Raw genomic sequence first — 25,517 nt, forward strand, 5'->3', positions numbered from 1 at the left:
TAATCCAAAATTCCCATTTTTGCTTGATTTTGTACATCCAATTATCTGTGGCTTCTGTGCATTGCTCTTTCATGACTCTCACAGTCCCTTATTTTGCCTAAATAGACTAGACTTCTGCTTTTAGGGGAAAGGTATATTCATATCCATATCAAAATATTTGTGTATTTTGCTCTTCAGGAAAAAAAAAAAAAGAATATAGTTACAAGACCCAAGAAACACAATCAAACTTTTACTTCTGATTAAATAGGAGAAAACCTGTGCGGTCATCCTATGTTAAAACTTGGCCAATTCCATGCAATAAGACATTAACAACCTATAGTAAATTTTTTTGGAAAGATTTTATTTATTTATTTGAGAAAGAGAGAGAAAGAGCGTGAGGGGGGAGGGGCAGAGAGAGACAGAGAAGCAGACTCCCCGCTGAGCAGGGCCCCCCCCCCTTCCCTCCCAAATCCCAGGAGCCCAAGATCATGACCCAAGCCCAAGGCAGACGCTTAACCCACTGAGCCACCCAGGCGCCCCAGTAAATTTGCTTCTCATGTAGTCCAGAATATATGGCCATACCATATTTTCAACCATGGGGCTACCTACCAAACAGTTGGAAATTTCAGGGCATTGAGTCTCTGTGACATTTTAACAGCTCCACGGTGAGAAAAGACCACTTAGCAGTTAATTCAGAACACTGCCTGAGGGGCTGAGGTTGCTAATGTGCCAGCTATTTGCGGCCCATGCGCCTGCACCACCCGTGGGGAAAAGGGGAAGAGAATGTGGTTCTGCTCCGTTCCCACTTCTCCACGGGGCAGGCAGTGCAAGAGCCTAAGCCGCCGGTGAACGGGCCTCCGCGATGCCACGTGGCCTTTTGGGAGCAATTCCAGCAGCTAAAGCAGCAAGCACACAAGGCAGGGGATGTTCTGAAATACGGACCTATTTCCTTTTCTCACTCCCACCCAATGCAATGAGCTATTTTGCATGTCTTGCATCAGAAGAGGAATTCTTGGCAGAGAAGTAGACCCGCAGATGGGAGGGAGAAGACAATCCTAGGGTTTGAGTTTCAAAAAATGTCTGCCGCGTGGGAGAGTGGAAATTACTGAAGCACAGACAGTCTACTAGGGAGAGTCCCTGTGGGGACGAAGCGGAGCTCTCCGCCCACAAGAGCAGAGAAAGGGTTTTTCTGCCTGGTGGGGGTGGGACGCGCAGGATTGTGAGAGAGGAAGTTATGAGAGCTCAGATGTGGCATCTGAGACAGGGACTTGGCATCCTGACTGCTTGCACCCCTCTCCCCAGCGAGGCCTGCGGTGAGGTGGGGCGGCAGTTACTCCAGATGAGGTGTCAGATCTGGGGAGGAGGGTGGACCCGTGGTTCGGGTCCAGGGTGAAGGCTAGGTGGTAAGACCCAAGGGTGTGTGTGGGAGAGGCCAGAGACAGCCTCAGCAAGCTCCCTTGTGCCTAGCACAGCACAGGGGGAGTAGAATCATTTCTGGAAGGCCACAGAGGGCACACAGAAGTGGTTGAGATCCAAGGGTTGAGCTATTACCCTCCAGCATTGACAACATGAAAACTCCCTGGATCTTTTTTTTTCCATTTTATTTATTTATTTATTTATTTATTTATTTAATTTTAAATATTTTTACTTTTTGCCCCTAGATTATACATTTACATTTCAAGTTTATTTTATTTGTTAGTAATCTCTACACCCAACGTGGGTCTTGAATCCACAAACCTGAGATGAAGAGTCACATGCTCTTCCAACTGAGCCAGACAGGTATCTGGCTGTTTTCATTTTCTTTTATTTGTTTTTCTTTTCTTTCTTTTTTTAAAATTTAAATTCAATTCGCCTACATATAGTACATCATTTGTTTCAGACGTAGAGTTCAATAGTTCCTCAGTTGGATATAACACCCAGTGCTCATCACAAGTGCCCTCCCTCATGTCCATCACCCAGTTACCTCACCCACCTCCCCTCCAGCAACCCTCGGTTTCTTTCCTAGAGGTAAGAGCCTCTCATGGTTTGTCTCCCTCTCTGCTGACGTCCCATTCAGCTTTCCCTCCGTTACCCTATGATCCTCTGCGCTGTTTCTTATATTCCACACATGAGTGAAACCATATGATAACTGTCTTTCTCTGATTGACTTGTTTCACTCAGCATAATATTCTCCAGTTCTAGCCACATTGATGTAAACGGTAAGTATCCATCCTTTCTGATGGCTGAGGAATATCCCATTGTATATATAAACCACATCTTCTTTATCCATTCATCTGTTGATGGCGATCTGGGCTCTTTCCATAGTTTGGCTATTGTGGACGTTGCTGCTATGAACATTGGGGTGTAGGTGCCCCTTCAGATCACTACATTTGTATCTTTGAAAACTCCCTGGATCTTAGCTGGTATTGTGAGCTGAATTGTGTCCCTTCACTCCTCCGTCAAAGCTCGTAGGCTGAAGTCCTAACCCCCAGTACCTCAGGATGTGATTGTATTTGGAGATGGGGCCCTTAAAGAGGCAATTAAGTTAAAATGAAGGGCCTTAATCCAGTATGACTGGCGTCCTTATCAGGAGAGGATATTTGGACACATAGAGATACCAGGGAAGCACGCACACCCGGGAAAGACCACATGAGGACCTAGGGAGAAGCTGGCCACGTGTGACCCACAGAGAGAAGCCTCAGAAGAAGCTAAGCCTGCCAACACTTTGGTCTTAGACTACACAGTCTCCAGAACTGTGAGAAATTTAATTTCTGTTGTTCAAGCCACCAGTCTGGGCACTTTGTTGTGGCAGCCCTAGCATACGAATGCAGGCAGAACCCAGGGGAAGGTGAGTTTGGACCCCAAATGAACTGGGATTAAGTTTCTACCACCATGGCAGAATGAGAGATTGAAACACGATTTTAGCTGAGTTACAGAAAGATAAAGAATGTTCTATTTCTTGCATCTGTGGTTCTGGCCTGAGATTGGAATCACCTACATCCATGGTTCTCCAGGTGTGGGTCTCGAATTAGCAGCATCGATGTCATGTGACTGATGTCATGTTCGAGAGCTACAATTACCCATCCGTCTCCAAGCGTAGGGTGTCAGAAGCTCAGGTGGGAGTCTGGCGATGTGTGTGTTCTAACAAGCCCTCCGAGAAGTTCTGATGTTCCCAAGTTTGAGAACAACGGTGTCTGGGATGGGTGCCTGGCTAAGAGACTGTGATGAGGAAAACAGAACCCCTGAAAAGAGAGGAGTGAGGAAACACCTTCTTTTTGAATTCTTGCCCTTGGTTGCTTTTCCCACTGTCCCTTCCTCAGTGATTAAATTCCATTTTGCACCGTTGTACCATTAGTTTATTTGACTCCAGCATTTTTCAAAATCTTTAGCTAATACAGCCTGTCATTTCAGACTTGTAAATACCGTTGACTCAAAGTCAAGTCAGATCACCTTAAGTAGAGTAATAGTCAAAAGGGAGATATGTTATCAAACTAAAGACTAGAGGCTTTAATACACTAAATACCTTTTTAGGAGACCTAATATGTATTTCTTGATGTCTATAAATTACATAAATAACTTTAATGGCCTTTATTATATGCACAAATGTTAAGAAGGATATTAACTCCAAATTCGTTTCCTCTGATGTATTGTAGGTGTACAGACTGATGATTAACTTAATTTTTGATGTCAGGATAGTAAGTGTACATCTCTCTCTAAAATAAATAAAAATACAAATCTTTAAAAAAAAAAGAAGAAATAGCTGCAATTTTATGGAAAATAATGCTAGTCTTTATTCTCCCTGGCACTTTTTTAGAGGTTGCTAAAATATCTTTGCAAATGTGCAGTAATTGAGCACATTTCTTATGGTGTTTTATAATACTCATTTCTTTAAATTAATTCACCAAATATTAGTTACTGCAGTATTTAATACTGTATTGTACGAGTGTTTGCTGAAATCCGTCATGAGTGTGTGTAGCGATTTTAAAATATGTTCACACATTCTTTGACACTCTTCCTTTCGAGACGGAAAGCCTATTTCCCCACCCCTTGAGTGTGGGCTAGACTTGGGAACTCACTCCTAGTGAATAGAATAAAGCAGAAGTGATGGTGTGCTATTTTGGAGATGAGGTCAGAAAGATCCCGTGACTTCCTCCTCGCTCTCTGTCTTTGGTCTGAGGGATGCCAGCTGCCGTGCCATGAGAAAAGGTCCACATGCTGAGTCTCTGAGTGCGCCATCTTGGAAGTGGATTGTCAAGCCTTCAGATGATTACAGTTCCTCCTAACAAAATTACTGTGACACCATGACAAACCCTGAGCTGGAACCACCCAGCTAAGGGGCTCCTAAATTCCTGACTCACGGAAACTGAGAGACACTAAATATTTGTTGTTTTAAGCTAGGATTTTCAGATAATCTGTTACACAACAACAGATAATTAATTCAGTATATATATTGTTGAGTCCCTCTGAACATTGTGACATGGAGAATGGGTGCCAGTAGTCCGATGTAGGAGGAAATTATGAAATCAGGGTTAATTCAGGCAAGTGTCAATATTCAAGAAACGTTCTCTTTTTATAACCTAAATATTCTGTTAATGCTCTGGGTTTATGGCATATTTTAAGTCATTTGAAACTGAAGTTTCTAATAATCATGGTTACTTATTGTTGATTTAAAAAAATTATATGTTAAAAAAGAAGAAATTTCAATTCCATGGTTTGGGCATGCAAGAAGCATAGATGGTAGGTGTTTTAGTCATCTCAGGCTGCTGTGACAACATACCATAGACTAGGAGGCTTAAACTGATTTTCTCATAGCAGGGGAGGCTGGGAGTCCAAGAGCAAGGTGTCTGTTATTCCGTTTCTGGTAGGGGCTCTTTTTCTGTCTTGTAGACAGCTCTGTCTTTATGTGTTCGGGGTGGGGAATAGAAGGGTGGGGAGAGAGAGAGAGAGAGAGAGAAGGCTTGTGTGCACACAAGTGTGCTAGCATAAGCACTCTGGTCTCTTCTTACCAGGGCACTAATCTGATTGTATCAGGGCCCTACCCTTATGATCACATTTAACCTTAATTACCTCCTGATAGGTCCTGTCTCTAAATACAGTGACCATGGGGGGCTAGGGCTTCAACATATGAATTTTGGGGGAAACAATTCAGTCCATAGTATTAGGCAATAAAGTCTGAGATGGGACTGGGAAAGCATGTTGTTGTCCAAATTCTCCTTTCCTGATGTTGGGGAGTGGGGCAGTAAGGGGTAATAGGAACCCAAACAGTGTTTGAGGCTTCTATTTGGCTTCCATTATCCAAAACTGTTGGTGTCAAAATCAACTAAGTGAAATAGGGAACCAGGGCTGCTGAAGTAGCCTCTAAGTGGAGGTGGAAAGCCAAAAAACAATATTGACAACAGGAGTATGGAGCCAGGGATCGAAAATCTAGAGAGCAAGATCAGAGAGCAGGAAGACGAAACGAATGCGGCAGGTAGTTCTTGCAAACAGGCATAAGTACAAATGCTGGGCTTGTGTTTGCTGCAGGCTGGTGCGTGGGAGGACCGGCTACTATTATGGTCTGTTTCTACCCACGTTGAACACTTCTGATACCACATATGTGGGATTTCCCATTACACCAACAAATAATTGTCCAACACTCAGACGCCAGCTACATGTCCTACAATTTAATTCAATTTTGTTACTAATTACCTGGAGTGAGAATTAGATCCCACAAGTTAAGGGCTCAGTCCCACAAGACTACCCTCCCTTCAGATGCCAGTCAAAAGTCCTGGGCCTCCACTACTTCTGACCAACCAGCAATAAAGGGGTCCTACAACCACTTCCTCAGATTCGATAATTACCTGGAATGGCTCCCTGAACTCAAGAAAGCATTTTACTCACATTTATCAGTTTATTATGAGGGATAGTTATATAAAAGATTATGTAAGGATATTTTGAATGGATACAGATGAATGGCCAGATGAAAAGGTATATAGGAGAAGTCTACAAGTGTCCTGAGCTCGGGAGCTTCTGTCCTGTGGAATTGGGGCACTCTACTTTCCCAGTATGTGGTTGTATTTACTAACCCAGAAGTTCTCCAAACCCAATAGTTTACATTTTTTTTCATGGAGATTTCATTACATAGGTATAATGATTAAGTCATTGGGAACTTGGTGATTAACTCAATCTCCATCCCCTCTCCTCTCCTAGGAGGTCAGGAAGTTGGACTAAAAGTTCTAATCCTCTTGGCATGCCTTTGTCTTTCTAGTGATCACCCCTCATCCTGAAGCTCTCCAGGGGCGATAAGCCACCAGTCATCTCATTAGGATAAAAAAGGGATTCTCATCACTCTGCTGATTCCAAGAGTTCTTTAAGCTCTATCAGGAACCAGGGACTAAGGCCAAATGTTATAACCAAAGATGCTTCTACCATCTCGCTCACTCATGAAATGATGAGGGTTTTAGGAACTCTGTACCAGAACTGGGGGCCAAATATATATTTCTTACTATATCACAATACCCCAACCACATTAAATGGGATAGAGATGAGGTGGACAGTTGCGGGTTCCAGGTAGTCAAACCATTGAGAGCAGGACTCTAGGTGGCAGGCAGAGAAAGAAGTTTCTGGCCTGGTTCCTGGGGAGTAGGCAACAACTAGGGAACATGTCAGGTCCAGGTGAATGCCCTGAGGTTGGGCTAAACTCTAATCCTGGCTCCCAGAATTACAAATAAAAAAGAGACAGAAACCCAGGCCGAGGCCAACCCAGTAGAATTAGGCTAGAGTCATTTCCAATAGTTCATTTTTCCATAGGGTCTTTGTTCTGACCAGGGTCCGCTCTGAGTCCAGTGATAAAATTGGTTAAGCCTCTCAGTTCTGTTCTGTCTTCCACTCCTTCCCTGCTTCTCTCAGATGCTCTCGACCTGCTCGTTTTATTCCTTCCTCCTGTGCCCCAAATGTGATCTCTTGAAAGATTCTGTGGCTGATGTATTTTAGCAACATCTTGAACACGTGGGCTGACTCCCCCAGGGTGGAGTTTGGCAGCAGGTAAAAGAGGTATTATTTTGAGCCTTCAGATTAAATATTATTTCAGCAAATCTTTCCACAAACATTTATCAACACTTACTAGGTGTCTATTATAAATGAACACTGTCTGTGCCATAGCATAACACTGTGATGCTGTAATAGAAATTATAATGAATCATACATAGGACTTAACCTTTGTCCAACTTTAGAGTCTTATACAGAAGATGCATGAGACGTTAGAGGGAGGGAAGTTTGCTTTAAACATACATCAAGGGAAACATAAGAAGGAGGTAGCATTCAGATGTATCTTTAAAAATGAGAAGACTTTAGACATTTAGATATGGAAGAAAGGATATTTCCAAAGCACAACAGCATGAGGTAAGTCATACAGAAGAGCACCTGTCAGCTGTGTCCTGGGAAGAGCAAGTGATTACCTTTAACACAGTCTGTAAGAAGAAATCGGGAACTAGGATTTCCTCCTTGGAAGGAAAATATAGTTCCCGACTTATGTGTGCACAGTTGTGAATTCTCAAAACAAACAGAAGTATGTTGTTTATGCAACAGATTTTCCCTCGGACACCAAAGTGTACATTTAAGTTTTCTGAGAAAATTCTGAGTTCTGTTGACTTTGGTTGGAAGTTTATTGATCAGAGATCAACCATATACTCAATATGAGTGTGTTATGGTTGAGCAATGGGGTGATACTTATCCACGGTGAGAGATTGTACGGGCTGAATTGTGTCCCCCTCAAATTTGTGTATTGAAGCCCCAACACCCAGTGCTTCAGAATGTGACTGTATTTGCAGACGGGGCCTTTAAAGAGGTGATTAAGTTATAATGAAGCTGTTAGCATGGGCCCTCCTCCCATCTGACTGATGTTCTTATAAGAAAAGATTTGGACCCACAAAGAGACACCGTTGACTTGCAAGCACGGAGGAAAGATCATGTGAGGACACAGAGAGATGTAGCCACCTGCAACCCAAGGAGAGAAGTCTCAGAAGAAACCAAATCTCCTGTCACCTTGATCTTGAACTTCAGAACTGGGAGAAAGTAGATTTGTGTTGTTTAAACCACAGTTTTGTTGTATTTTGTTAGGGTGGCTCTAGCAAAGAGTGGAAATTCTTCAGCCTCATCCTTAGCCACAGAGGTAGACATTTACTGAGTGTACTCTGTCCAATACAGGAGCTGCTGACCCCCCTGGCTATTGCGCACTTGAAATGTAGCTAATACAAACTGAGATGTGCCGTATGTGTAAAATACACTCTAGGTTTTTGAAGGCAGTATGATAAAAAGAACACAAAGAATTTTATTAATACATTTTATATTGATTACATATTTGATCATACATAGATATTTGGGATTAAATAGAATATATCATTAAAATTGATCTCATCTGCTTTTAAAAGAAAAACGTGTACTAGAAAATTTCAAATTACATGTGTTGGACAGCATTGCACCAGATGTTTAAAAAAAAATCTTTCGGGTGGTGGAAAACTCTTGCACTGTCATTTTCTTCATGCTTAGGATTTGGGATTAGGTGGATTCTAAAATTCTTCCCTTGGCAGGAGTGCAGAAAACGGTATTGACAATCCAAAGAACAGACACATCAAGGGTGAAACGTAGGAGGAGTGCAAAACTTCCTGGAGTTCTCTTAGTTGAGCAAATCCACACAGCCCCAATGACCGGGGGAAGAACGAGTGGTGGCAAAGAGAGTGTTTTAAAGCCGGGGAGTGAGGGTGGGGGTGGGGGGTGGGGGTGGGGAATGCAGATAGAGGTTGAGAATTCTTTTGGATGACTGCCTCCGCTCTGGATCGCAGCCTGGTTCTCTGCTGAGGGCAACAGCACCATCTGTGGCTAACTTGAGCAGAAAATGAATGACTTCGAAATCAGGATGGGGTGCAGAAAAGCTGCCGAACCAGCCTTGTGAAACGGGCCGGAGCCAGAGGACCAGAAAGACAGCCCAGGTCACCGTGCCTGAGCCATAGATTAGGATGGCACGTCTGACCCTGCTGTTCCAGGCACTCAGGGCTCCTCTGATGGAGCCTCCTGCCGGTGCCTCCTCTGGACTCTGACATGGCTCCAGGGTGCTTTCTTGGCAGCGCTGACTTACATCTAGCTAGTTTCCCTTACAGGATCGAAGTCGCAGGTTCAAGGAACTGGCTGAGGGAGGCTGGTCGCTGCCAGAGCCTCTGCTGCTGGGGGCAGGAAGAAGGATGATCTGGCTCCTTCCCTCCTGAAAGAGTGGAACCTGCCTCCTACCAAGACTCCCCTGGGGAATCAGCCAGAGGGGGCAAGGGTTTGAATGACTGTAGATTACAAAAACGGGGGAGGGGGGAAATATTCAGATTAGTATGAAGACAGGAATTGTCTTAGTTTTGTGGCGAGCCGTGAAGTAGGCTGGGACTCCAGGGCTGATTCTAATGACTACACCACCTTGTTCTCTGCTCTAGCAGTTTTTATCTGAATTCTGCTTAAGAAAATGTTTAGTAAACAATATATAATTTATTCCATTATGTGGGTTCTGTCCTCTGAACTATTGTTATTGTCTTTATATAAAGTCCTGAATTAACAGAATTCCTACACATATTTTAGAAGTCACTGAACAGAGGGACATTATTAGCAAGTGCAATCAAGCAACGTACGTCAAAGTCGAAAAAATCAGATAAACAGCAGATGTTACAGGATAGTTCATGAAGGGAATATACTTTGTGCTCTTTCATGCCCCAGGAGATTCTACTTTAAGAAATGTTTCCACTTTCTTTTGTAAATAATCCTTCTTCCTTATCCCCTAATATGATTATTCGGTGAATTTATTAGTATTTTTTAAAAATTTAAACAAGATTTTATTTATTTATTGGAGAGAGCACGTGCTCGAGTGCACAAGCGGGGAGGGGCAGAGGGAGAGGGAGAAGCAGACTCCACACTGAGTAGGGGAGTCCAACCCCACCTGGGCTCCATTGGCTCCATCCCATCGATCCCAGGACCCTGAGATCATGACCTGAGCTGGAGGTGGGTGCTTAACTGACTGAGTCACCCTGGCGCCCCATATTCAGTGATTTTTTTTCAATTAAACTTTTATTTTTTTATATTGAAATATTAAATCATATTTAGACCCCCAAGTTATTCAGGAATTTACCCGTGTTTGTATTAGAAGTAAGTTTTCATATTTTACATTTAGAGCTCTGTCCATTTGTAGTTTATGTGTGGTGTGAAGCATAAATCTAAAATTTGATTTTTCCAAATAGTTATCCAGATGTCTCCACATGTTTCAAAAGTTCCATACTTACCCCAGTAATTTGAGGCATCATTTTTACAGTGATTTTTTTTTTTTTAAGTTCAATTTCACTAATACATATTGAGTACCTACTGCAGTTTGGACATTGCCCTTGGGAAGTACAAAGAGGAAAAAGACTCGGCTTCTGCCCTTGAATTTGAGGGCTGACTTCAGAGCCATTTTCTAGAGACAACAGACTACTATCAGACTTTATCAGTAACTTTGCATTAAAAGGCAAGATCTCTCATCTTTCTCAAGAGACCATATGATTTTAATCACACTTTTCACGTTGGAAAAATGAGAAATTTGCTGTGGGTGATGTGCAGATGAGATACCCAGAAACGCTGCTCCTTGAAGACAAAGACAGTCTTTACTTTCAAAACTCATCTGAAATTTGAGAACTGAGAGGCACTTCTTTTCTTGTTTATCTCAAGCCCTAGACCGCAGGAGCAAGGGAAGCTGAACACATGATTACTTGTCTCATAACTGCTATTTTCTTTTATCTCACCTCTTGAGCAGATCTGACTCCTGCGTCCAGCTGTCCATGGATCTCTCTTCCTCCGTTTATATTTAATTGCCTTTTTACTAGAAGCTTTCTTTTCTAATGGTTTCCTGAACATAGATTAGAAATTTGAAACAAGAGATATTTTTCTGTGTAAGGAATTACTTTGATATAGGAACTAATAAGAACTAGTGATGTAAACTGGGGATGAGAACTTTTTTTCTGTCAAATATTCTGTGTTTCCTCTTCTATAGAAATCCCAAAGTATACAAATACTTGTGATGTGCCTTTCAAATACAGGTGCAATGGTGTGTTACGGGATCATGTATGGTGGGTACTGGTTTCAGCTTCTCAGTTTCTTGTGTATGGTATTTTCTTCTATTTTCACCCTGGTACTTCCTTTCTAGTTGCATTATTACGTGTATGTTATATACACATCACAGATACAAAATCTCAGAATTGGTAGGGAGCTTAACATTCATTTTCTTTATCATCTGTGGCTTGCATCCACTGATGCTCAAATTCTGGCTTAAAAGATTATATTAGAAGGGATGGATCAGCATGAGTTCTGGGAAGGTAAATCTATGGAACCCGCATAGTTCCTGACTTGTATCATAGAATGGTGGTGGTGGTAGAGAAGATACAGTTCAGACATGTGCTGTACCTACTGGGAAAAGAAGAAATGGAAGAAAAAATGACCCATATGTAGGGAGCTATATAACTTATCATTCAAGCTAGAACACTTTTGAGGGCGAAAGGGGCACTATTAATAATTATACTAGAACAATAGACATAAGCTGGGACCGTTCCTGGCAAACCAAAATAGATCTACAGTAATTTAAGAGGAGAAAAAGCAATTCTGTTCAGAATGCAGGGATAGCAGAAGGACCTGACAACTTCCTTCTTGGGACTGCACAGATAACTGTTCTTCCTAGTATAACTGTGATCCTGAAACTTAAATTTAGGTTTGTAGTTAAGGGGCAAAACAACCTGACTCCGAATAGGACCCTGAAGATAAAGACTTGTGTGTCCAATAGCTTTTGGGTCTTCTCTTTGCCATTTTGGGTCTCCAGGGCTTGTGCAGACACTGTAAACCAATTCCATGGATCTACAAAGGGAGATTTTGGGATGAGAAATGCTTTCTCTGCAGCCATTCAGTCTCTTCAGTTTGCTCTGCTAAGAAGAAAATCAGAAATCTCTGACGCTGAATGCGGCAAAATCCCATGAACACAACTTTCCTACCAGTGTAGGGTTAACTGCCTGGAACCATGTCAACCGGCAACGGAGGGTAGCTGATGAAGCTGAAAGCTAAATAAACATGGTGGCTACCAGAATGGAGAACCTTGGCCGCTAACGTTTGCCAAGTGTGTAATGCATTCAGCGCAGATTTACTGAGGGCCTATTACCCTGTATTTCGTTTAATCACATGTTCCCCTCTGGCTGCTCTTGTTTCATCTTCCACAAAAGGAAACTCAGGCTCAGAAAGCTGAAAAGACTCAACCAGGGCCACACCTGAACTGGGACCTAGTTAAGGGCTGCAAGCTGGGTCTTCTTTCTTGCTCTGCCACAGAACGGCACGTGGTAAATGCTCTCTGAGATGCTGAGGGAGCTTCAGTTCCCTAAGGCGGCCTTGGACATCCACCTCCCCTTCGTTAACAGATGGGGCGGGAAGAGAAGCAGGGAAGTGAGTACACTTGAAGACCCCACCCCGAAAAAGTCAGGACCAGAAAAAGCTCGCTCTGCTACTCCACAACACTACTGTCGCCCGCACTCAAGATGGCGGCTTCGGCGTCAGCGCCCTATTGCCCTTCCCCATCATGGCGACGGCCGGACCCACCTCCCTGAGCGCCGAAGTCATGTGACCCACACAATGGCTGAGCGCCTACTCCAGGCTTCCCGGCAACGCCGAGGGAAAGCCATGACGGCCGCCGCGGGTTCGGCGGGCCGCGCCGCGGTGCCCCTACTACTGTGCGTGCTGCTGGTGCCCGGCGGCGCGTACGTGCTGGACGACTCCGACGGGCTGGGCCGGGAGTTCGATGGCATCGGCGCGATCAGCGGCGGCGGGGTGAGCGGCGGGCAGTGGGATGTGCGGGCGTTGCTAGGGGGCGTCCCATAAGCCCCCGCGGCGCAGCCCAGCGTTTCGATGCGCTCCAGTCGCGGTCTCGCTCCTGGCGGCCGCCCCTCGGCCGGAGGTCGGGGCATCTGTAGTGTTGGAAGCGGCACTTGCTCGTTTTAGATGAACCTATAGAGGCAATTCGTTTTAGTAGAGGAGGATGCGGAGGTCCACCGAATAAGTGACAGGTGTAGATAGTGACAAGGCTGGGGCTCGTACTCTCACCCCTGGCAATGGAGCCTGGTCGCTCCAGAAATGGCCAGGGAGCCTGCGGAGCATTTCTCTTCCCAAAAAGATGCCCCACTGCGGGTCGGAAAGTCGGAAGCCCGGGACCACTAGTGTAGGGTGCGATTGGCTAACTTCAGAGGGGCCAATACGTTTTTGTTTGGAGGTGCGACAGGTGCCTCAAAGCCTCTTTAGGAAGGTAAGAGGCCAGTCTGGGACTGTTTTATTTTTTTAATTGTTTTTTTGTTTGTTTGTTTTAATGGCAGGCTATACTACTAACAACTGGTAGTCTAGGTTGTTTACTGTTGGGGGGCTGTTTCTTGGGAGTCATCAAGGCCCAAGGTGGGGTGAATTGCCCACCGGAAAGGTTAGTGCCTCCGTTTCTCATTGATAGCTGTTTTTATGTGCAGGGAGGGGGGCACATTGGGTCAACAGCCAAGGGGGCTCACCGCCTTTTGGGTGTATAAGAATCACCTGGTATGCTTGTTAAAATGCACTCCCCATTCTGACTATAGTTCTGGATTGGGGCCTGAGAATCTGCATTTTAACAAATACACCAGTTGATTCTCAGTATACTAAGTAGTGAGAGCCTTATTCTTTTAAGTATACTTAATTTCAGAATAGTTTTAGATTTCAGAAAAGTTTCCAAGGTAATACAGAGTTCTCATAGACCCTGCAGCCATTTTTCTGTTATCAGTATCCCACACTGGTATGGTACATTTGTCACAACCAGTATTGATAGCATATGAAAATCCACACTTCTGATTTCCTTAGTAGTTACCTAATGCCCATTTTCTGTTCCAGGATCCCATCTAGAATACAAACTGCATTTAACTGGCGTGCCTTAGTCCTCTCTTGGCTGTGGCAGTTGCGATGAATGAGTTCATGTTACGTGGGCATTCCATAAGATTTACGTGATGGGAGACAAGAGGGCCATTCCAGCTTTGTGTAAAATTGTGTGGGCACAGCTGGTAATTGTCTGAGTTTCCTGGTCATGCTGACAGGAGGCCTCTAGGCCTGGGAGCTTTCTTTAGTAGCATAATTCTTCTTGGCTGTAACAAAATTTACTTGCTTCTATCACATGTCCTCTGTAACATTTTTCCTGTCTTTGTTATCCCCTTCCATTGTACCCCAAATTACAACTAGAGCTGATTTTATTTGATGTTGAGGCCTAACTCTTGAGTGGGTGGTTTGTTGGGTTGAGTCAGATGGAGCTTGTATATTCAGATGCATTTCAGAACTAGCTTGACTGCTTGCTTGCTGAATGGATGTTTTGTGCTGATCTCAGTCTACTGATAGCTAGTGTTGTGGCTGGACTGGCCCTAGTGCTCTTATTATGATAAGATGTCCTCAGCAATAACCATCAGGAAACTTAAAAAAAAAAAAGGCTTACTACTCACTGATCTTGGCAAGCACATGGCACACCTGGGGCCACAGAGCACTGTTGTGGGTTGGGGCGGGGAGGTGGGGGGAGAGAGCACTAGAGAGAGCAGTGTGGGAGCCCCTGGGGTCCTGCTTTATCTCAGGCTCACTCATTGTTTGGATTTAAAATTTAGGGGGAATTTAAAGTGCTGGAAGAGAAAAATCAAGCAGCCTAAATGGTCAGTTTCCGAAATCAACCAAGATCTTTAAAATAGAGAAGGCTGGGGTCTTCCCTCCGGGCAGCCTGGCTGTTTATCTAGGTGTGTGGCTGGAAATGTGTTTCCTTGAAATAGCTATCTTTGAAGTGGATGCTTCTTTGAAGAGTCTGCCCTCAGGCTCTTGCTTTGCAAAAAAGGAAAAAGAACTGGGTTTACACTACAGTCCACCTTGATGCTGAGGCATTAGTCAGTGGTGACCGTGGATAGCTGATAGGTTAAAAGCCAGGGGTAGGGTATGTTGTAATCCAGAAAGTACACATCTCAGTAGGATTATATAGCACTTCGATAATGATTATACAGACAGTAGTCTGAAATCCAGTCTGTTGTCACTGTCCCAAGCTTTAAGAGTCCTGCCATGAAACCAGGTCAGTGATCCTGGGGCTCAGGAATGTGTTCAAAGATTTGGGTAACTTTGTGAAATATTTAAACATCTTTGGCCATCTCATGTAAGTAGGTCTGATCAAATAGGCTTTTCTAAGTGTGCTTTGCTGGATTTTTTTTCACAAGGAATCTCAGATTGGACTCTAAAAGTCTCTCAGTGCTGGGCAGTCAAGCCAAGGACTTGCCTTCAGACTTCATCTACAATACCTGTAGATTTGGGTGAATTCCTCTCTTCGCAAAGTCCCCCAAATATCCTGATGTTTTTGGGCTTCCCAAGAAGTGGCCTCCTTACTTACCTGGTGAGGCTGGCAGGAAACACTTAAAGGCTTAAAGATAGCCCTGTTAAATACCTGATGGGAGTTGATTATAATGCAGTTGGCAAGAAACTTTGGTTATTTCTGTGACATATAACATTCTCAGATAATAACTAGAATTTTAAGTGATCGCATCATACCAGGACATAGCAGATGTCTAGGAATTTCATATGATTTCTGGAACACTTACATCAATCTCACATACCCATACAAATTTAACCTAAAGAAGGTTTCTCATTATTTATTTGACAAAGCTTTCCATGTAGTTTAACATCTCTCTTTTTATAAGGAGAAAGAACACATCATTTGAGATGTTCCAGGACCCCCGGGAAAATCCCACAGTTCAAGGTTTAAAAAGACTTCATTTAGAATTTGATTCTGGGAAATGTGTCAGGAATGTCAAAAGGTTTTAAAACACTTGATTACATTGGATCATAGATTCCTGTGAAATATGAGTAATCCATTTAAACTTTTACCAGAATTACAGTTAAAGACTTCATAGGCAAATTCAGAAAGCTACATAGTTTATTAAAAAAAAAAAAAAGAACTTTAGCTCTTTAAATAGAGAAGACTTGTTTTCTTAAGTATCAAGGGCATGATAAAGACAACTTGAAACACAGGAAATTATTTTGTAAAATACAGAATCTTTATTTCCTAGGCAGATTACTTAAAAGGTAAAGGAAAACCTTGCACAGTCACCAAGAATAGACCAGTAGTCCAGGAAAACCGTCCTTTTAGTAGATGAAAGAAAATTAAGCTTCAGTTTTCATAAATACACTATTAGAGCTTTTTAAAAAACCTTTATAATAAATTATTTCATTTTTAGCCAGCTTGTCTACACAAGGTAAAATCTCACTCCCTCTCTTTTTTTCTTTCTTTCTCCTACTTTCTGTATCCATTCAGTTTGTCTACTTTAGAATATTACTTTCATTTGCCTTAACAAAAAATGCATCTTCATACCTCATACCTTAGCTAAAATACGTCCTACTGTCCTTGCCTGGAGTTCTCTTATTTCTTGTACTTTTAATTACATATATTAGCATTCTTAACTCTTAGAAACCTTAATTTCTAGTGAAAACTAGTGAGTAAGCAGTTGTGAGCTGTTTATTAGCATTCTGTATATTGGCAAATTTATGAATACATTTCATAATTTCTACAGGCATATGCCTCTTTTAAAAAAAGTAGTAAGTTTTTCAGTATAGCACAGGACATGTTTACTAACAGATCCAGATGTCTTTAGTTTCTCTGTTACAAGAAACCAAAAGTAGACAAACCTGTGTTCAGTAATTAATGTTTCAATATTGTATACTTGGCAATGATCTATATATGTAATGAATTTCCATCAGTTGAACTTGGCAAAACTCTAAGGTTTCAAGTTACCAAAGAGATTTGGGTAATGTTTTAAGTACACATACTGTAAAACATAATTCTTGTTGAAAAGTGGATGCCTTGGCAATCAAAGTTTAAGTCATATTTGCATTACAAAAAGAAAAAGCCAACTGTTGTGGCTTACAGGAGAATGGATGACCCGGTCTGTAGCTGATCTGACCTGCTTTGTGTGTGGGGTTGGGGGCGTAGGGGCTGTTCAAGTGGGGAGAGACAAACCTTTTCCTTAACCCAACTTACTCGTCTTGATTTTTATGCTTTTATTTTCTGATGTTGCAACCTTCCTCATAGGTGCTAGATCATATTTCCGGGTAACCTGGACTAATGGGTCAATGTGTGTGTTTCACTACAGTCATTCTTCTTTTTATTTTTGTGGTTTAAACCTACAGTAGACTCATCTGTTCTAGTATCTTTACTTGTGACATTAAATCCAATATTTGAACTTGCTGAAAAATGGAAGTCTTTGTTATTTTAGATTTATTAACTCAGTTTAAGATTATTAAAATGAGAAGAATGTTGCATAACTCAGAGTAGGATGCTCTTATCTATTCGATAGTGTCCCTGTGTATATAGTGTGTTCCTCATCTTAGAAGCTTAATGAATATTGATTGAAGGAAAATGGTTACAACAGTACATTTGCACATCACTTTAGATTTCTGTGCAGAGTCCCTGGTACGTAGCACAGTTTGTGGTAGTAGTTTGGAATGTTCTCACTTGATCTTCCAATCTGATAGGGAAGGCAGTATGGGGCAGTAGTTAAGAATGTGGGTTTAGGAACAGATTGTAATGGGTCCATTCTGGGCCCTGCCGTTCACTGTACGGCCACGGTCAGGTTAATTAACCTCCCAGTGTCTCAGTTTCTTTTCTGGGGAGACCTTGAAACCTGGTGGGAGCATCGTGAGGATAGATGTAGAGTGCCTAGGATGGCATCTGGCACATGATTATTTTGGTTAATATCATCCTGTTTCATTGATTAGGAAGGAGGAAGTTACCTGAAAAACTTAACTTGGGTATCAAATGTCTGCCATTTATTGAGAACTTACTGTGTGTCAGCTCTTGTGCTAAGGCTTCTTTGTGGGCTGGTTAGAAACAGCCCAGACCTTTTTCAGGGAGTGTGACTGGTAATTTGTTATTCCTTGATGGCGCATTTCAACATTTGGCTATACTACTCTGAACTGACTATTGCCATTGACTAATGCTTTTGCATTGAGAATGACATCGGCTTGCAATAGCATAAGGATGTGGTGTGTTTGCTTAAAGTCGGCACTTTCTGTGTTAAGGATAGGATTGCATAGAGGCAAAATAACTGCCAAACAGCCAAACACTCTGTTCCAATGACATAATTCAGGGTCGGAAGCATTGTTTCCCTTTGAGCAAGGATGGGTTATTGTGTGTATATATGCTGTTCATTCATTTAAAGAGTGCCTGCTTTAATATTTGAGCCTCCGCCAGTCTGTAAGGTCTTTGAGAACAGTGACTGTATTTTTAAAAATGATTTGTACAATGCCTGTCATTTATTTAGAGCTTACTGTGTGCCATCTACTGCACTATGTCCTTCACATACATCTTATTTTAGCCTTAGAACGGCTGAAGGAGTTCGAAGGAGTAAGGTAGCCAACAGATTGCCCTTGGTCACATAGCTTGTAAATGATGCAATCAGGATGCAAGCTCCTTTTGACTCAGATCCTCCTATATTATGTTGCCTGTGCCAGTGCAACAAACAATACCATAAAAGATACTAAATGTTTACTGAATAAGAGAATAAATGGAGAATAGGAACTGGAGTAAGACATGGTCCTTGCCCTCGAGGAACTCAGAGGTGAGACAGAGAAGTATGGCAATGAGGAAGGTGCAGGATTAGAAGAGTTACAGTAGAGATGTAGACCCAAAGCCAGAGGAGTCCACAGGAGACCGTCTACATCAGACCAGTGGGGAGAGAGCAGGAGTGGTCCTTCCTGAAGAGGATGAATTGGAGTTGGCCAAATGAGGGTGTGGAATGCATTCCAGACAGAAGAAAGAGAAAAAGTAGTTTGATATATCTAGATAGAAGGTGTGAGAGTGGTACTGGGTAAAGTGTCAGAGTTAGGATCCAAATAGTTAAGAGCTTTGGGTATAAAACTGAGCAATTTGAACTTTATCCTGAAAGCTCTTGGCAGAGAGCAGGTCTTGGCGGGGTTTAAACAAAGTACTTTCATGGTTGTGTTTGTGTGTTGGGAAGATTAATGTGGCAAGGAGTGTGGTAGTAACAGCACTAGAATACAAGGAGGCGAACGGGAGGCCCGGAGACCATTTAGGCTATTCTAATGATTGAGGGGGCCTGGATGAAGGAAGTAGGGTTGAAGTGAGGGGATGGATTTGAGAGATACTAAGGAGGTCTTGGTGACTGAAGATGGATAGGACTTGGTGAAAGTTTATGGTTTAGGCGGATGGTGTTCTTTACTAAGATAACACATGCAGGAGAAGGAACAGACTTAGGAAAAAGTGCCACGTTTGATGGGGATATGTTGAACTTGAAGGGATGAGAGGGGAGCTCCATGGGTCTGCGTGGCAGTGGCAGGGGCTGGGAAGACTGTATGTGTGTGAGGGAGATAGGTAAGGGTGCCACTGGAACATCAGTGGTAGCATATGTGAGAGTCCAGAACAGAACATTGAGCCCCGCAAAAGTCAGGTATCTTGCACTTGGTGTCAGTGCTTTGAACCTAGGGCCTGTCTGGCTTCCAAGTCTAGGGACATGCCACTGTTTCATGTTAAAACCTATTTGTTTTATTCCCCTTGTGTATATTGCTCCCCAGAAGATAGCTTATTGGTCCACTGTTGGTTTGTGATTTCTTTGTTGAAGTAGTCATTGGCCATGGGTTAGGTGTGACCAGGTGGTGTTCTCTGCACCCTCCACCTCTCTTTTCACCCATTCTGATGCCAGCCTTGGGTGAGGTTTCTTCAGTACAGTTTGGCCTGGGATCATTGTAAGGTCATTCCTAATAGTAACAGCACTTATAAATCTCTAGTAAAGAATAGGGGAATAGTGATTCCTTTCAGCATTGCTGCTTGTAATAATTTCTTGCAAGATGTTGAAGGGGAAAATGACCTGATATTCATCCTTTCCATCCTTGCCCCCAGGTGTTGTGGTTGACAAATGGTCTTAAGATAGAGAACATAAGTTTCATTTCTTCTAATAACCACTCTCTGAGTTAAGGTCCTCAAGACAAGTCTGTAATCATGACGTTCATCAGTGGACTTGGTTAGCTTACCTCCCAGCCAACCTTCATCTCAGTAGAAGAGAAAACTGCTGTGGCTTGAAACCTGTGTTTTAGCTATCGGACAAACAACAGGCCTGTTTGCCCAAAGATGGGCAAAACATAGGCAGGTAAACAAATAACTTGGGAAATGACTTTCCGCCACTCAGCTTTGCCCAAGAGTTGGCTAAACATGGGCCTGCCGGGTGGCGTGCCTCAGCACTATGAAAACATGGTCATGACTGGATTTGTTTTTTTCATACTTTCGAACTTTTTTTTTAGGCAACCTCCCGACTTCTAGTAAATTATCCAGAGCCCTATCGTTCTCAAATATTGGATTATCTCTTTAAGGTAATGAGAAAATAATTACTTAATGGCATCTGTGGTATTTTTGAAACTATGGTGAATTTTAGTGGTAGAATTGATTGCCTTCACAATTCTAGCTTTAAAAAAAAAACAAATGGCAAATTGCTTTTGGAATAAGTTGCTATTTTTTGAAATTGGTTTTCTCATCTGTAATTGTCTTAATGTGCTTTGTCCTTCATGCAGTGAATCGCAGTGTTAATACTCCTACTTCTTTCCCCAGCCAAACTTCGGTGCCTCTTTGCATATTCTGAAAGTCGAAATAGGTGGTGATGGGCAGACAACAGGTAGGAGATTTGGGAAATGGGATTGTTTCCCTTCAACGTTTTAATCTATACTTAAACTTAAGGACTGTGAATCAGAATATAAATGATACTAACATTTTTGATGTTGATTTTGCTTATAGATTGTTTCTTATAGTTCCTTTTTTAGTCTATTAAAAATATATCAAAATACTCATTTTTTTCTCATAAAAATAGCATTTGGACTTTAGATTGTTTATTTAGTTGAATTTATCAGTAGTAAACAAACCCAGAGTTTTTAAAAAAAACTATATTCACTAGATAGAGCATATAGATGGTTCGAAATTTTTATTGAGAAGTTCAAAAAAGAAACCTTAATGTAGAAAACATGTAAAATGTTATTATGTTATTAGCTTTAAATAAAATGACGTGGCAAACATATAAGTCATCTGTATTTCAGAGGTACAGCTTTTTTCTCTTTTAAAAATAAAATTATTTTTAACCATTAAATTTTCTATCTTCACTTTCATCCTTTTGATTGGCTTTGTGTGGTCCATGTAGTCAATTAATGTACAGGAAGAAGAAAAGTCTCTCGGTGATAATGCAGCTTTTTATTTACTGGCCAGATTCCATTATAGTGAACTTTACAGTATTGTCTGTATGTGCGTGTTCCTATTGGTGACTTGGGGGTAATTTTTGTTAAGGAGATATGTCTGTGTGGTGGCATTAGTGTTTAATTAATACTGAAAGAAAAAAATGCAAATCAAAAACAAAAGAAACCTCTGTAACACAAACTTCCCCCAAGCTACCATAAGAGGACATGTATTTTATTGTCCACTCCTTTTATGCAGAATTGGTAATGGCTGGCCATCTACATTTGCTGAAGCAAAATTAGAGGTCGAGATGCAGAAGCCGGTAGTTCTTGTGAATCTGATGTTTATCTTTAAGAAGAAAAGGGCAAGACCCGTCTCCTTGTGAGGCCCTTCCTAACAAGGGCAGATGTTTGTGAAATGTGGTAACACATGAGGACTGATATCAGCCATCTACCTCGACATGCCATGGAGGTTAGGATAGAATTTTCTTATAGAGGGGATATGCAGATGTCTCTTTCCTTTTTTCTCTTAAAGCTCTGTTGTCTTGGTATAACAGGGCATGTTATAGGCTCAAGGCCTGGGGTCTGAGAATGGGAGCCCGGCGATTCACATCTAGCATTGAAAAGCCGGAGGTTGAGGTGATCTGAACCCAGTGTCAAACATGGGGATTTGAAAACCCCAGAAAGACCAGACCAAAGCCCAAGAGAATGTAGTCCAAGGACTTTTCAGTTACGTGAATTGATAACACTTCTCTCAACGCTGCTTATAATAGAAAGTTGTGGTTTTGTTTTTCAAGACCTTTTTGATACTTAGAATAATGAAAAAACATGAAATAGTACGCTTTGATCATCCATCTTCAAATTATATAAGATCATTCTTATTTGCCCCACGTCGGGATTGGAACCAGAATATGTCTTCTCCAAAATGTGCGCATGTATAAGGGAGAGTGGCCCTATGAAACACCATTAATGGGGCAGTTTCCTTTCTCTTCTGCTCTCTCCCATGCAGATGGTACTGAACCCTCCCACATGCACTATGCATTAGATGAGAATTATTTCCGAGGATATGAGTGGTGGTTAATGAAGGAAGCTAAGAGGCGGAACCCTAATATTACACTCATGGGTAAGAAGTGAAGTTTGCCGTGCTTTTGCAGTCTGTTTAACGTTCGAATTCTGAATTCTGTGTGTGGAGTCACTGTTAATACTGAAGTACTAATAATGTTGTTAATACTACAGTTATCTTACCAGCAGCAAAGCATGTGCCAGGCTTGATCCTTTCTTTGCCCTTATGTATTATGTCTGCTTTTTATATGTAAGACCTCTTCCCATTTTATAGAAGCAGTAGAGGCTTAGGTTACGCCACTGACTTAAGTTCAGATATTTAGTAAATGGCAAAATCAGATATAGAACCTAATTCCACTCTGGTTGTTTTTGTGATTGCTAAACTATTATCCTCAACAAAATTTCTTATCAAAATTTATTAAAGGGCAATACTGTCTAGGAAATTGTATATTAGGTGCAGTCGTATATACCAATTATTTGTAAAATTATGTATTACATGCAGTAGTAGACCCCATTTCTAGAAGAGGTACAGATAAAAGTGTTTATTTTGAACCTCAGCCATGTGGTGGTCACTGTTCTAGGCATTGGCGATGTGGAACAATCCAGCCCCTAATTCCCGTCCTTGTGGATCTTAAGTTCTAGTGGCAGGATCATTGGATTTCTCAAGTAGGACTACTGTGTTCCATTCCACCGTTCCCATGTAGCAGTGCACAGACCTGTAAGATACTGCAAACATACCCAGTGATGGCATACAGTCATCATTGGAAATGAATTTGATTTTTTGAAACAGGCTTCCACATCCAGTCTATGTGAGATCAGTGAGATCCATTTTATAGGCTTGATTTCAGATTATTTTAAAGATCATTTTCAACAATCAAATTAAAGGACAAGCATAAGTTTTTCTAAATTAAAAAATGAGGAGTTGGTGTGTTCTTTCGAAATAGTCTTTTGTAAGAGATTCCAGAAATGTTTGGAGCAGTAAAAAAAAAAAAGCATCATTGACTTCAGCCATTGGGCTGCTTTCAAGGTTAGTTCTCATTTAAATGTAGAAAATCTGGCACATTAACAAAGACTTACACATGCTGGGCCTTTAGAATGTTTTGGCATTTCATTGTTCTAAAATGTTCCAGTATTTTAATGTCACATTTCTTATGGGGTACACACTTAGGTATTTCTCCTGAGTTTAGAAAAATAAGCATTTTGTTCTTTTGTTCATTTTGATTTTTTTCAGTGGTGAACTAGATTGGTGGTATTTACTAACAGTTGAGGAACTTAACTGGTGAGCTTATTTTGATATATTAGTAACAGACTTAGGATTTAGAATTGTAATTAGTGCCTCTCTAGGATTCTCATTTTCTTTTCTTTTCTTTTCTTTTCTTTTTTTTTAAAGATTTTATTTATTTATTTGGCAGAGAGAGACAGCCAGCAAGAGAGGGAACACAAGCAGGGGGAGTGGGAGAGGAAGAAGCAGGCTCCTAGTGGAGGAGCCTGATGTGGGGCTCGATCCCAGAACGCTGGGATCACGCCCTGAGCCGAAGGCAGACGCTTAAGGACTGCGCCACCCAGGCGCCCCCTCTCATTTTCTTACTTAAAAAAAATAATTAGGGTGCTGGGAGAAGGTGGGTTATTTGATGTAAATCATACCACAAAGGCATATTTTCCCGTTGAGTCATTGGCATTTATACTGATATGATGACAAACTAGTTTTGTTGAATTTGAGTTTCTGACTAATTAGTATTTTAAGGAGCCTTAAGTTTTAAGAAGTTGTACTAGTGAATGAGGAATTTGTATTATACTTAACCTGTAGGAATGGTTAGATATAAGCCTTTCAGAATTCTTTGATTTGACTTCAGAGGAAAGAAATTGAATATTAAATATCCCTATAGCAGGCAGTGGGGCAGGTTAAGTTAAATTGCATGTTACATTTCTTTCTGTTGGTAAGTATCTTTGAGAGGTGTTTGCTTTTATTTCTTTTTCTTGAAAGAGCATTTGGAATTATGGAAGCTGATTCTAGGGATCAGTAAGAAGTTGCTTCATAAACTGGAAGGGATTTTGAGAATTTGTGCATGGTATATAATCTTTAGTAAGATTGGGATTGGCTCTTTGCTTAGCCTGTGTTCTTGGTTTCTTTTGCCTTGTTTCTGATGGTGCCAGCACTGGTATACTCACTCCACCTTGACCTTTTCCTTGCTGCAGGGTTGCCGTGGTCGTTCCCTGGATGGCTGGGAAAACATTTCAACTGGCCTTATGTGAATCTTCAGCTGACTGCCTACTATGTCATGACCTGGATTGTGGGCGCCAAGCATTATCATGATTTGGATATTGATTATATTGGGGTTAGTGATATATTTAAAACTTGATTAACTTAGAACATTTATTTGTAATTTCTTAAAGTAATTTGATTCTGTGGCATTTTGTTGACTAACCATTTTGTGTCACGAGACTAATTTGTTCTATTGGCATCTGATAACAAATTAACTACATGTGACCTTTTATTCCTCCTCTTTGCCCATCCAAATTCTAACCCCTTTTCAAAACTACTAAGTGTATAATACCTTCTCTGAACTACCTTTTTCTTTTTTTTAATTTTGATTTTGGTATCACCCCAGCTCACGTTTTCCTTCTTAAAAGCTTTCCCTAGTTTCTCTAGTCATACAAGAATACTATATTTACCATACAGTTTAATGATTAATCTCATTTTGCTCTATGAGTCTTCTATTGTCCTAAACCAGGGGGTGGCAAACTTTTTCTTAGTGTGTCACAGAGTAAATATTTTAGGTTTTGTGAGTCAAAAGGCAGTATTAAGGATATTATGTAGGTAATTATATAGCCATTTAAAATGTAGCCATTTAAAACTGTAAAAACCATTTTTAGCTCTCAGGTTGTAAAAAATACAAATGGTGGGTGGGCTGGATTTGGCAGGCTGGCTATAATCTGCCTACCCTTATCTTAAACTGTTATTTAACACCTTTTAATGATTGAAAAAATGTAAAAATAATGTCTTTCCAACTGGTCTGGTGGCAGGCTGGGCATGTACCTCACAGAGCCTCACACATACACACAGTGGTCTCTGTATGTGTTTGCTTATTAATATGCCACCTGTCAGAACTGATTTTAAAAGCATTCATGCAATTGGCAAGCAATTATTGAGCTCCTGCTATGTTGCAGGCACTGTGACTATTACGTTCTAGGGATACCAAGATGAATAAGCCCTTAAGGAGTGTTAGTGA

General features: G+C 41.5%; 1 protein-coding gene across 4 annotated transcripts in view; it reads left to right on the top strand.

Moving 5' to 3' along the window:
• Nucleotides 1–11,154: 11,154 nt before the first annotated feature.
• Nucleotides 11,155–25,517, top strand: part of GALC (galactosylceramidase) — a 59,980-nt gene continuing 45,617 nt past the window's right edge. Inside the window, exons 1-5 of one of the 4 annotated variants that reach the window (XM_040641586.1) lie at nt 11,155–12,801; nt 20,311–20,379; nt 20,615–20,678; nt 22,235–22,348; nt 24,484–24,623. In XM_040641586.1, the coding sequence (XP_040497520.1) occupies nt 12,322–12,801; nt 20,311–20,379; nt 20,615–20,678; nt 22,235–22,348; nt 24,484–24,623 (867 nt within the window). In that variant the 5' untranslated portion in view covers nt 11,155–12,321. Of the gene's footprint in view, nt 12,802–13,105; nt 13,274–20,310; nt 20,380–20,614; nt 20,679–22,234; nt 22,349–24,483; nt 24,624–25,517 lie in introns of those variants that run through there. The other 3 variants (XM_040641583.1, XM_040641584.1, XM_040641585.1) reach the window with 3 other exon arrangements.

This window comes from Ursus maritimus, unplaced genomic scaffold (genome assembly GCF_017311325.1).
Source record: "Ursus maritimus isolate PB19 unplaced genomic scaffold, ASM1731132v1 scaffold_25, whole genome shotgun sequence".
In the NCBI taxonomy this organism is placed as follows: domain Eukaryota; kingdom Metazoa; phylum Chordata; class Mammalia; order Carnivora; family Ursidae; genus Ursus; species Ursus maritimus.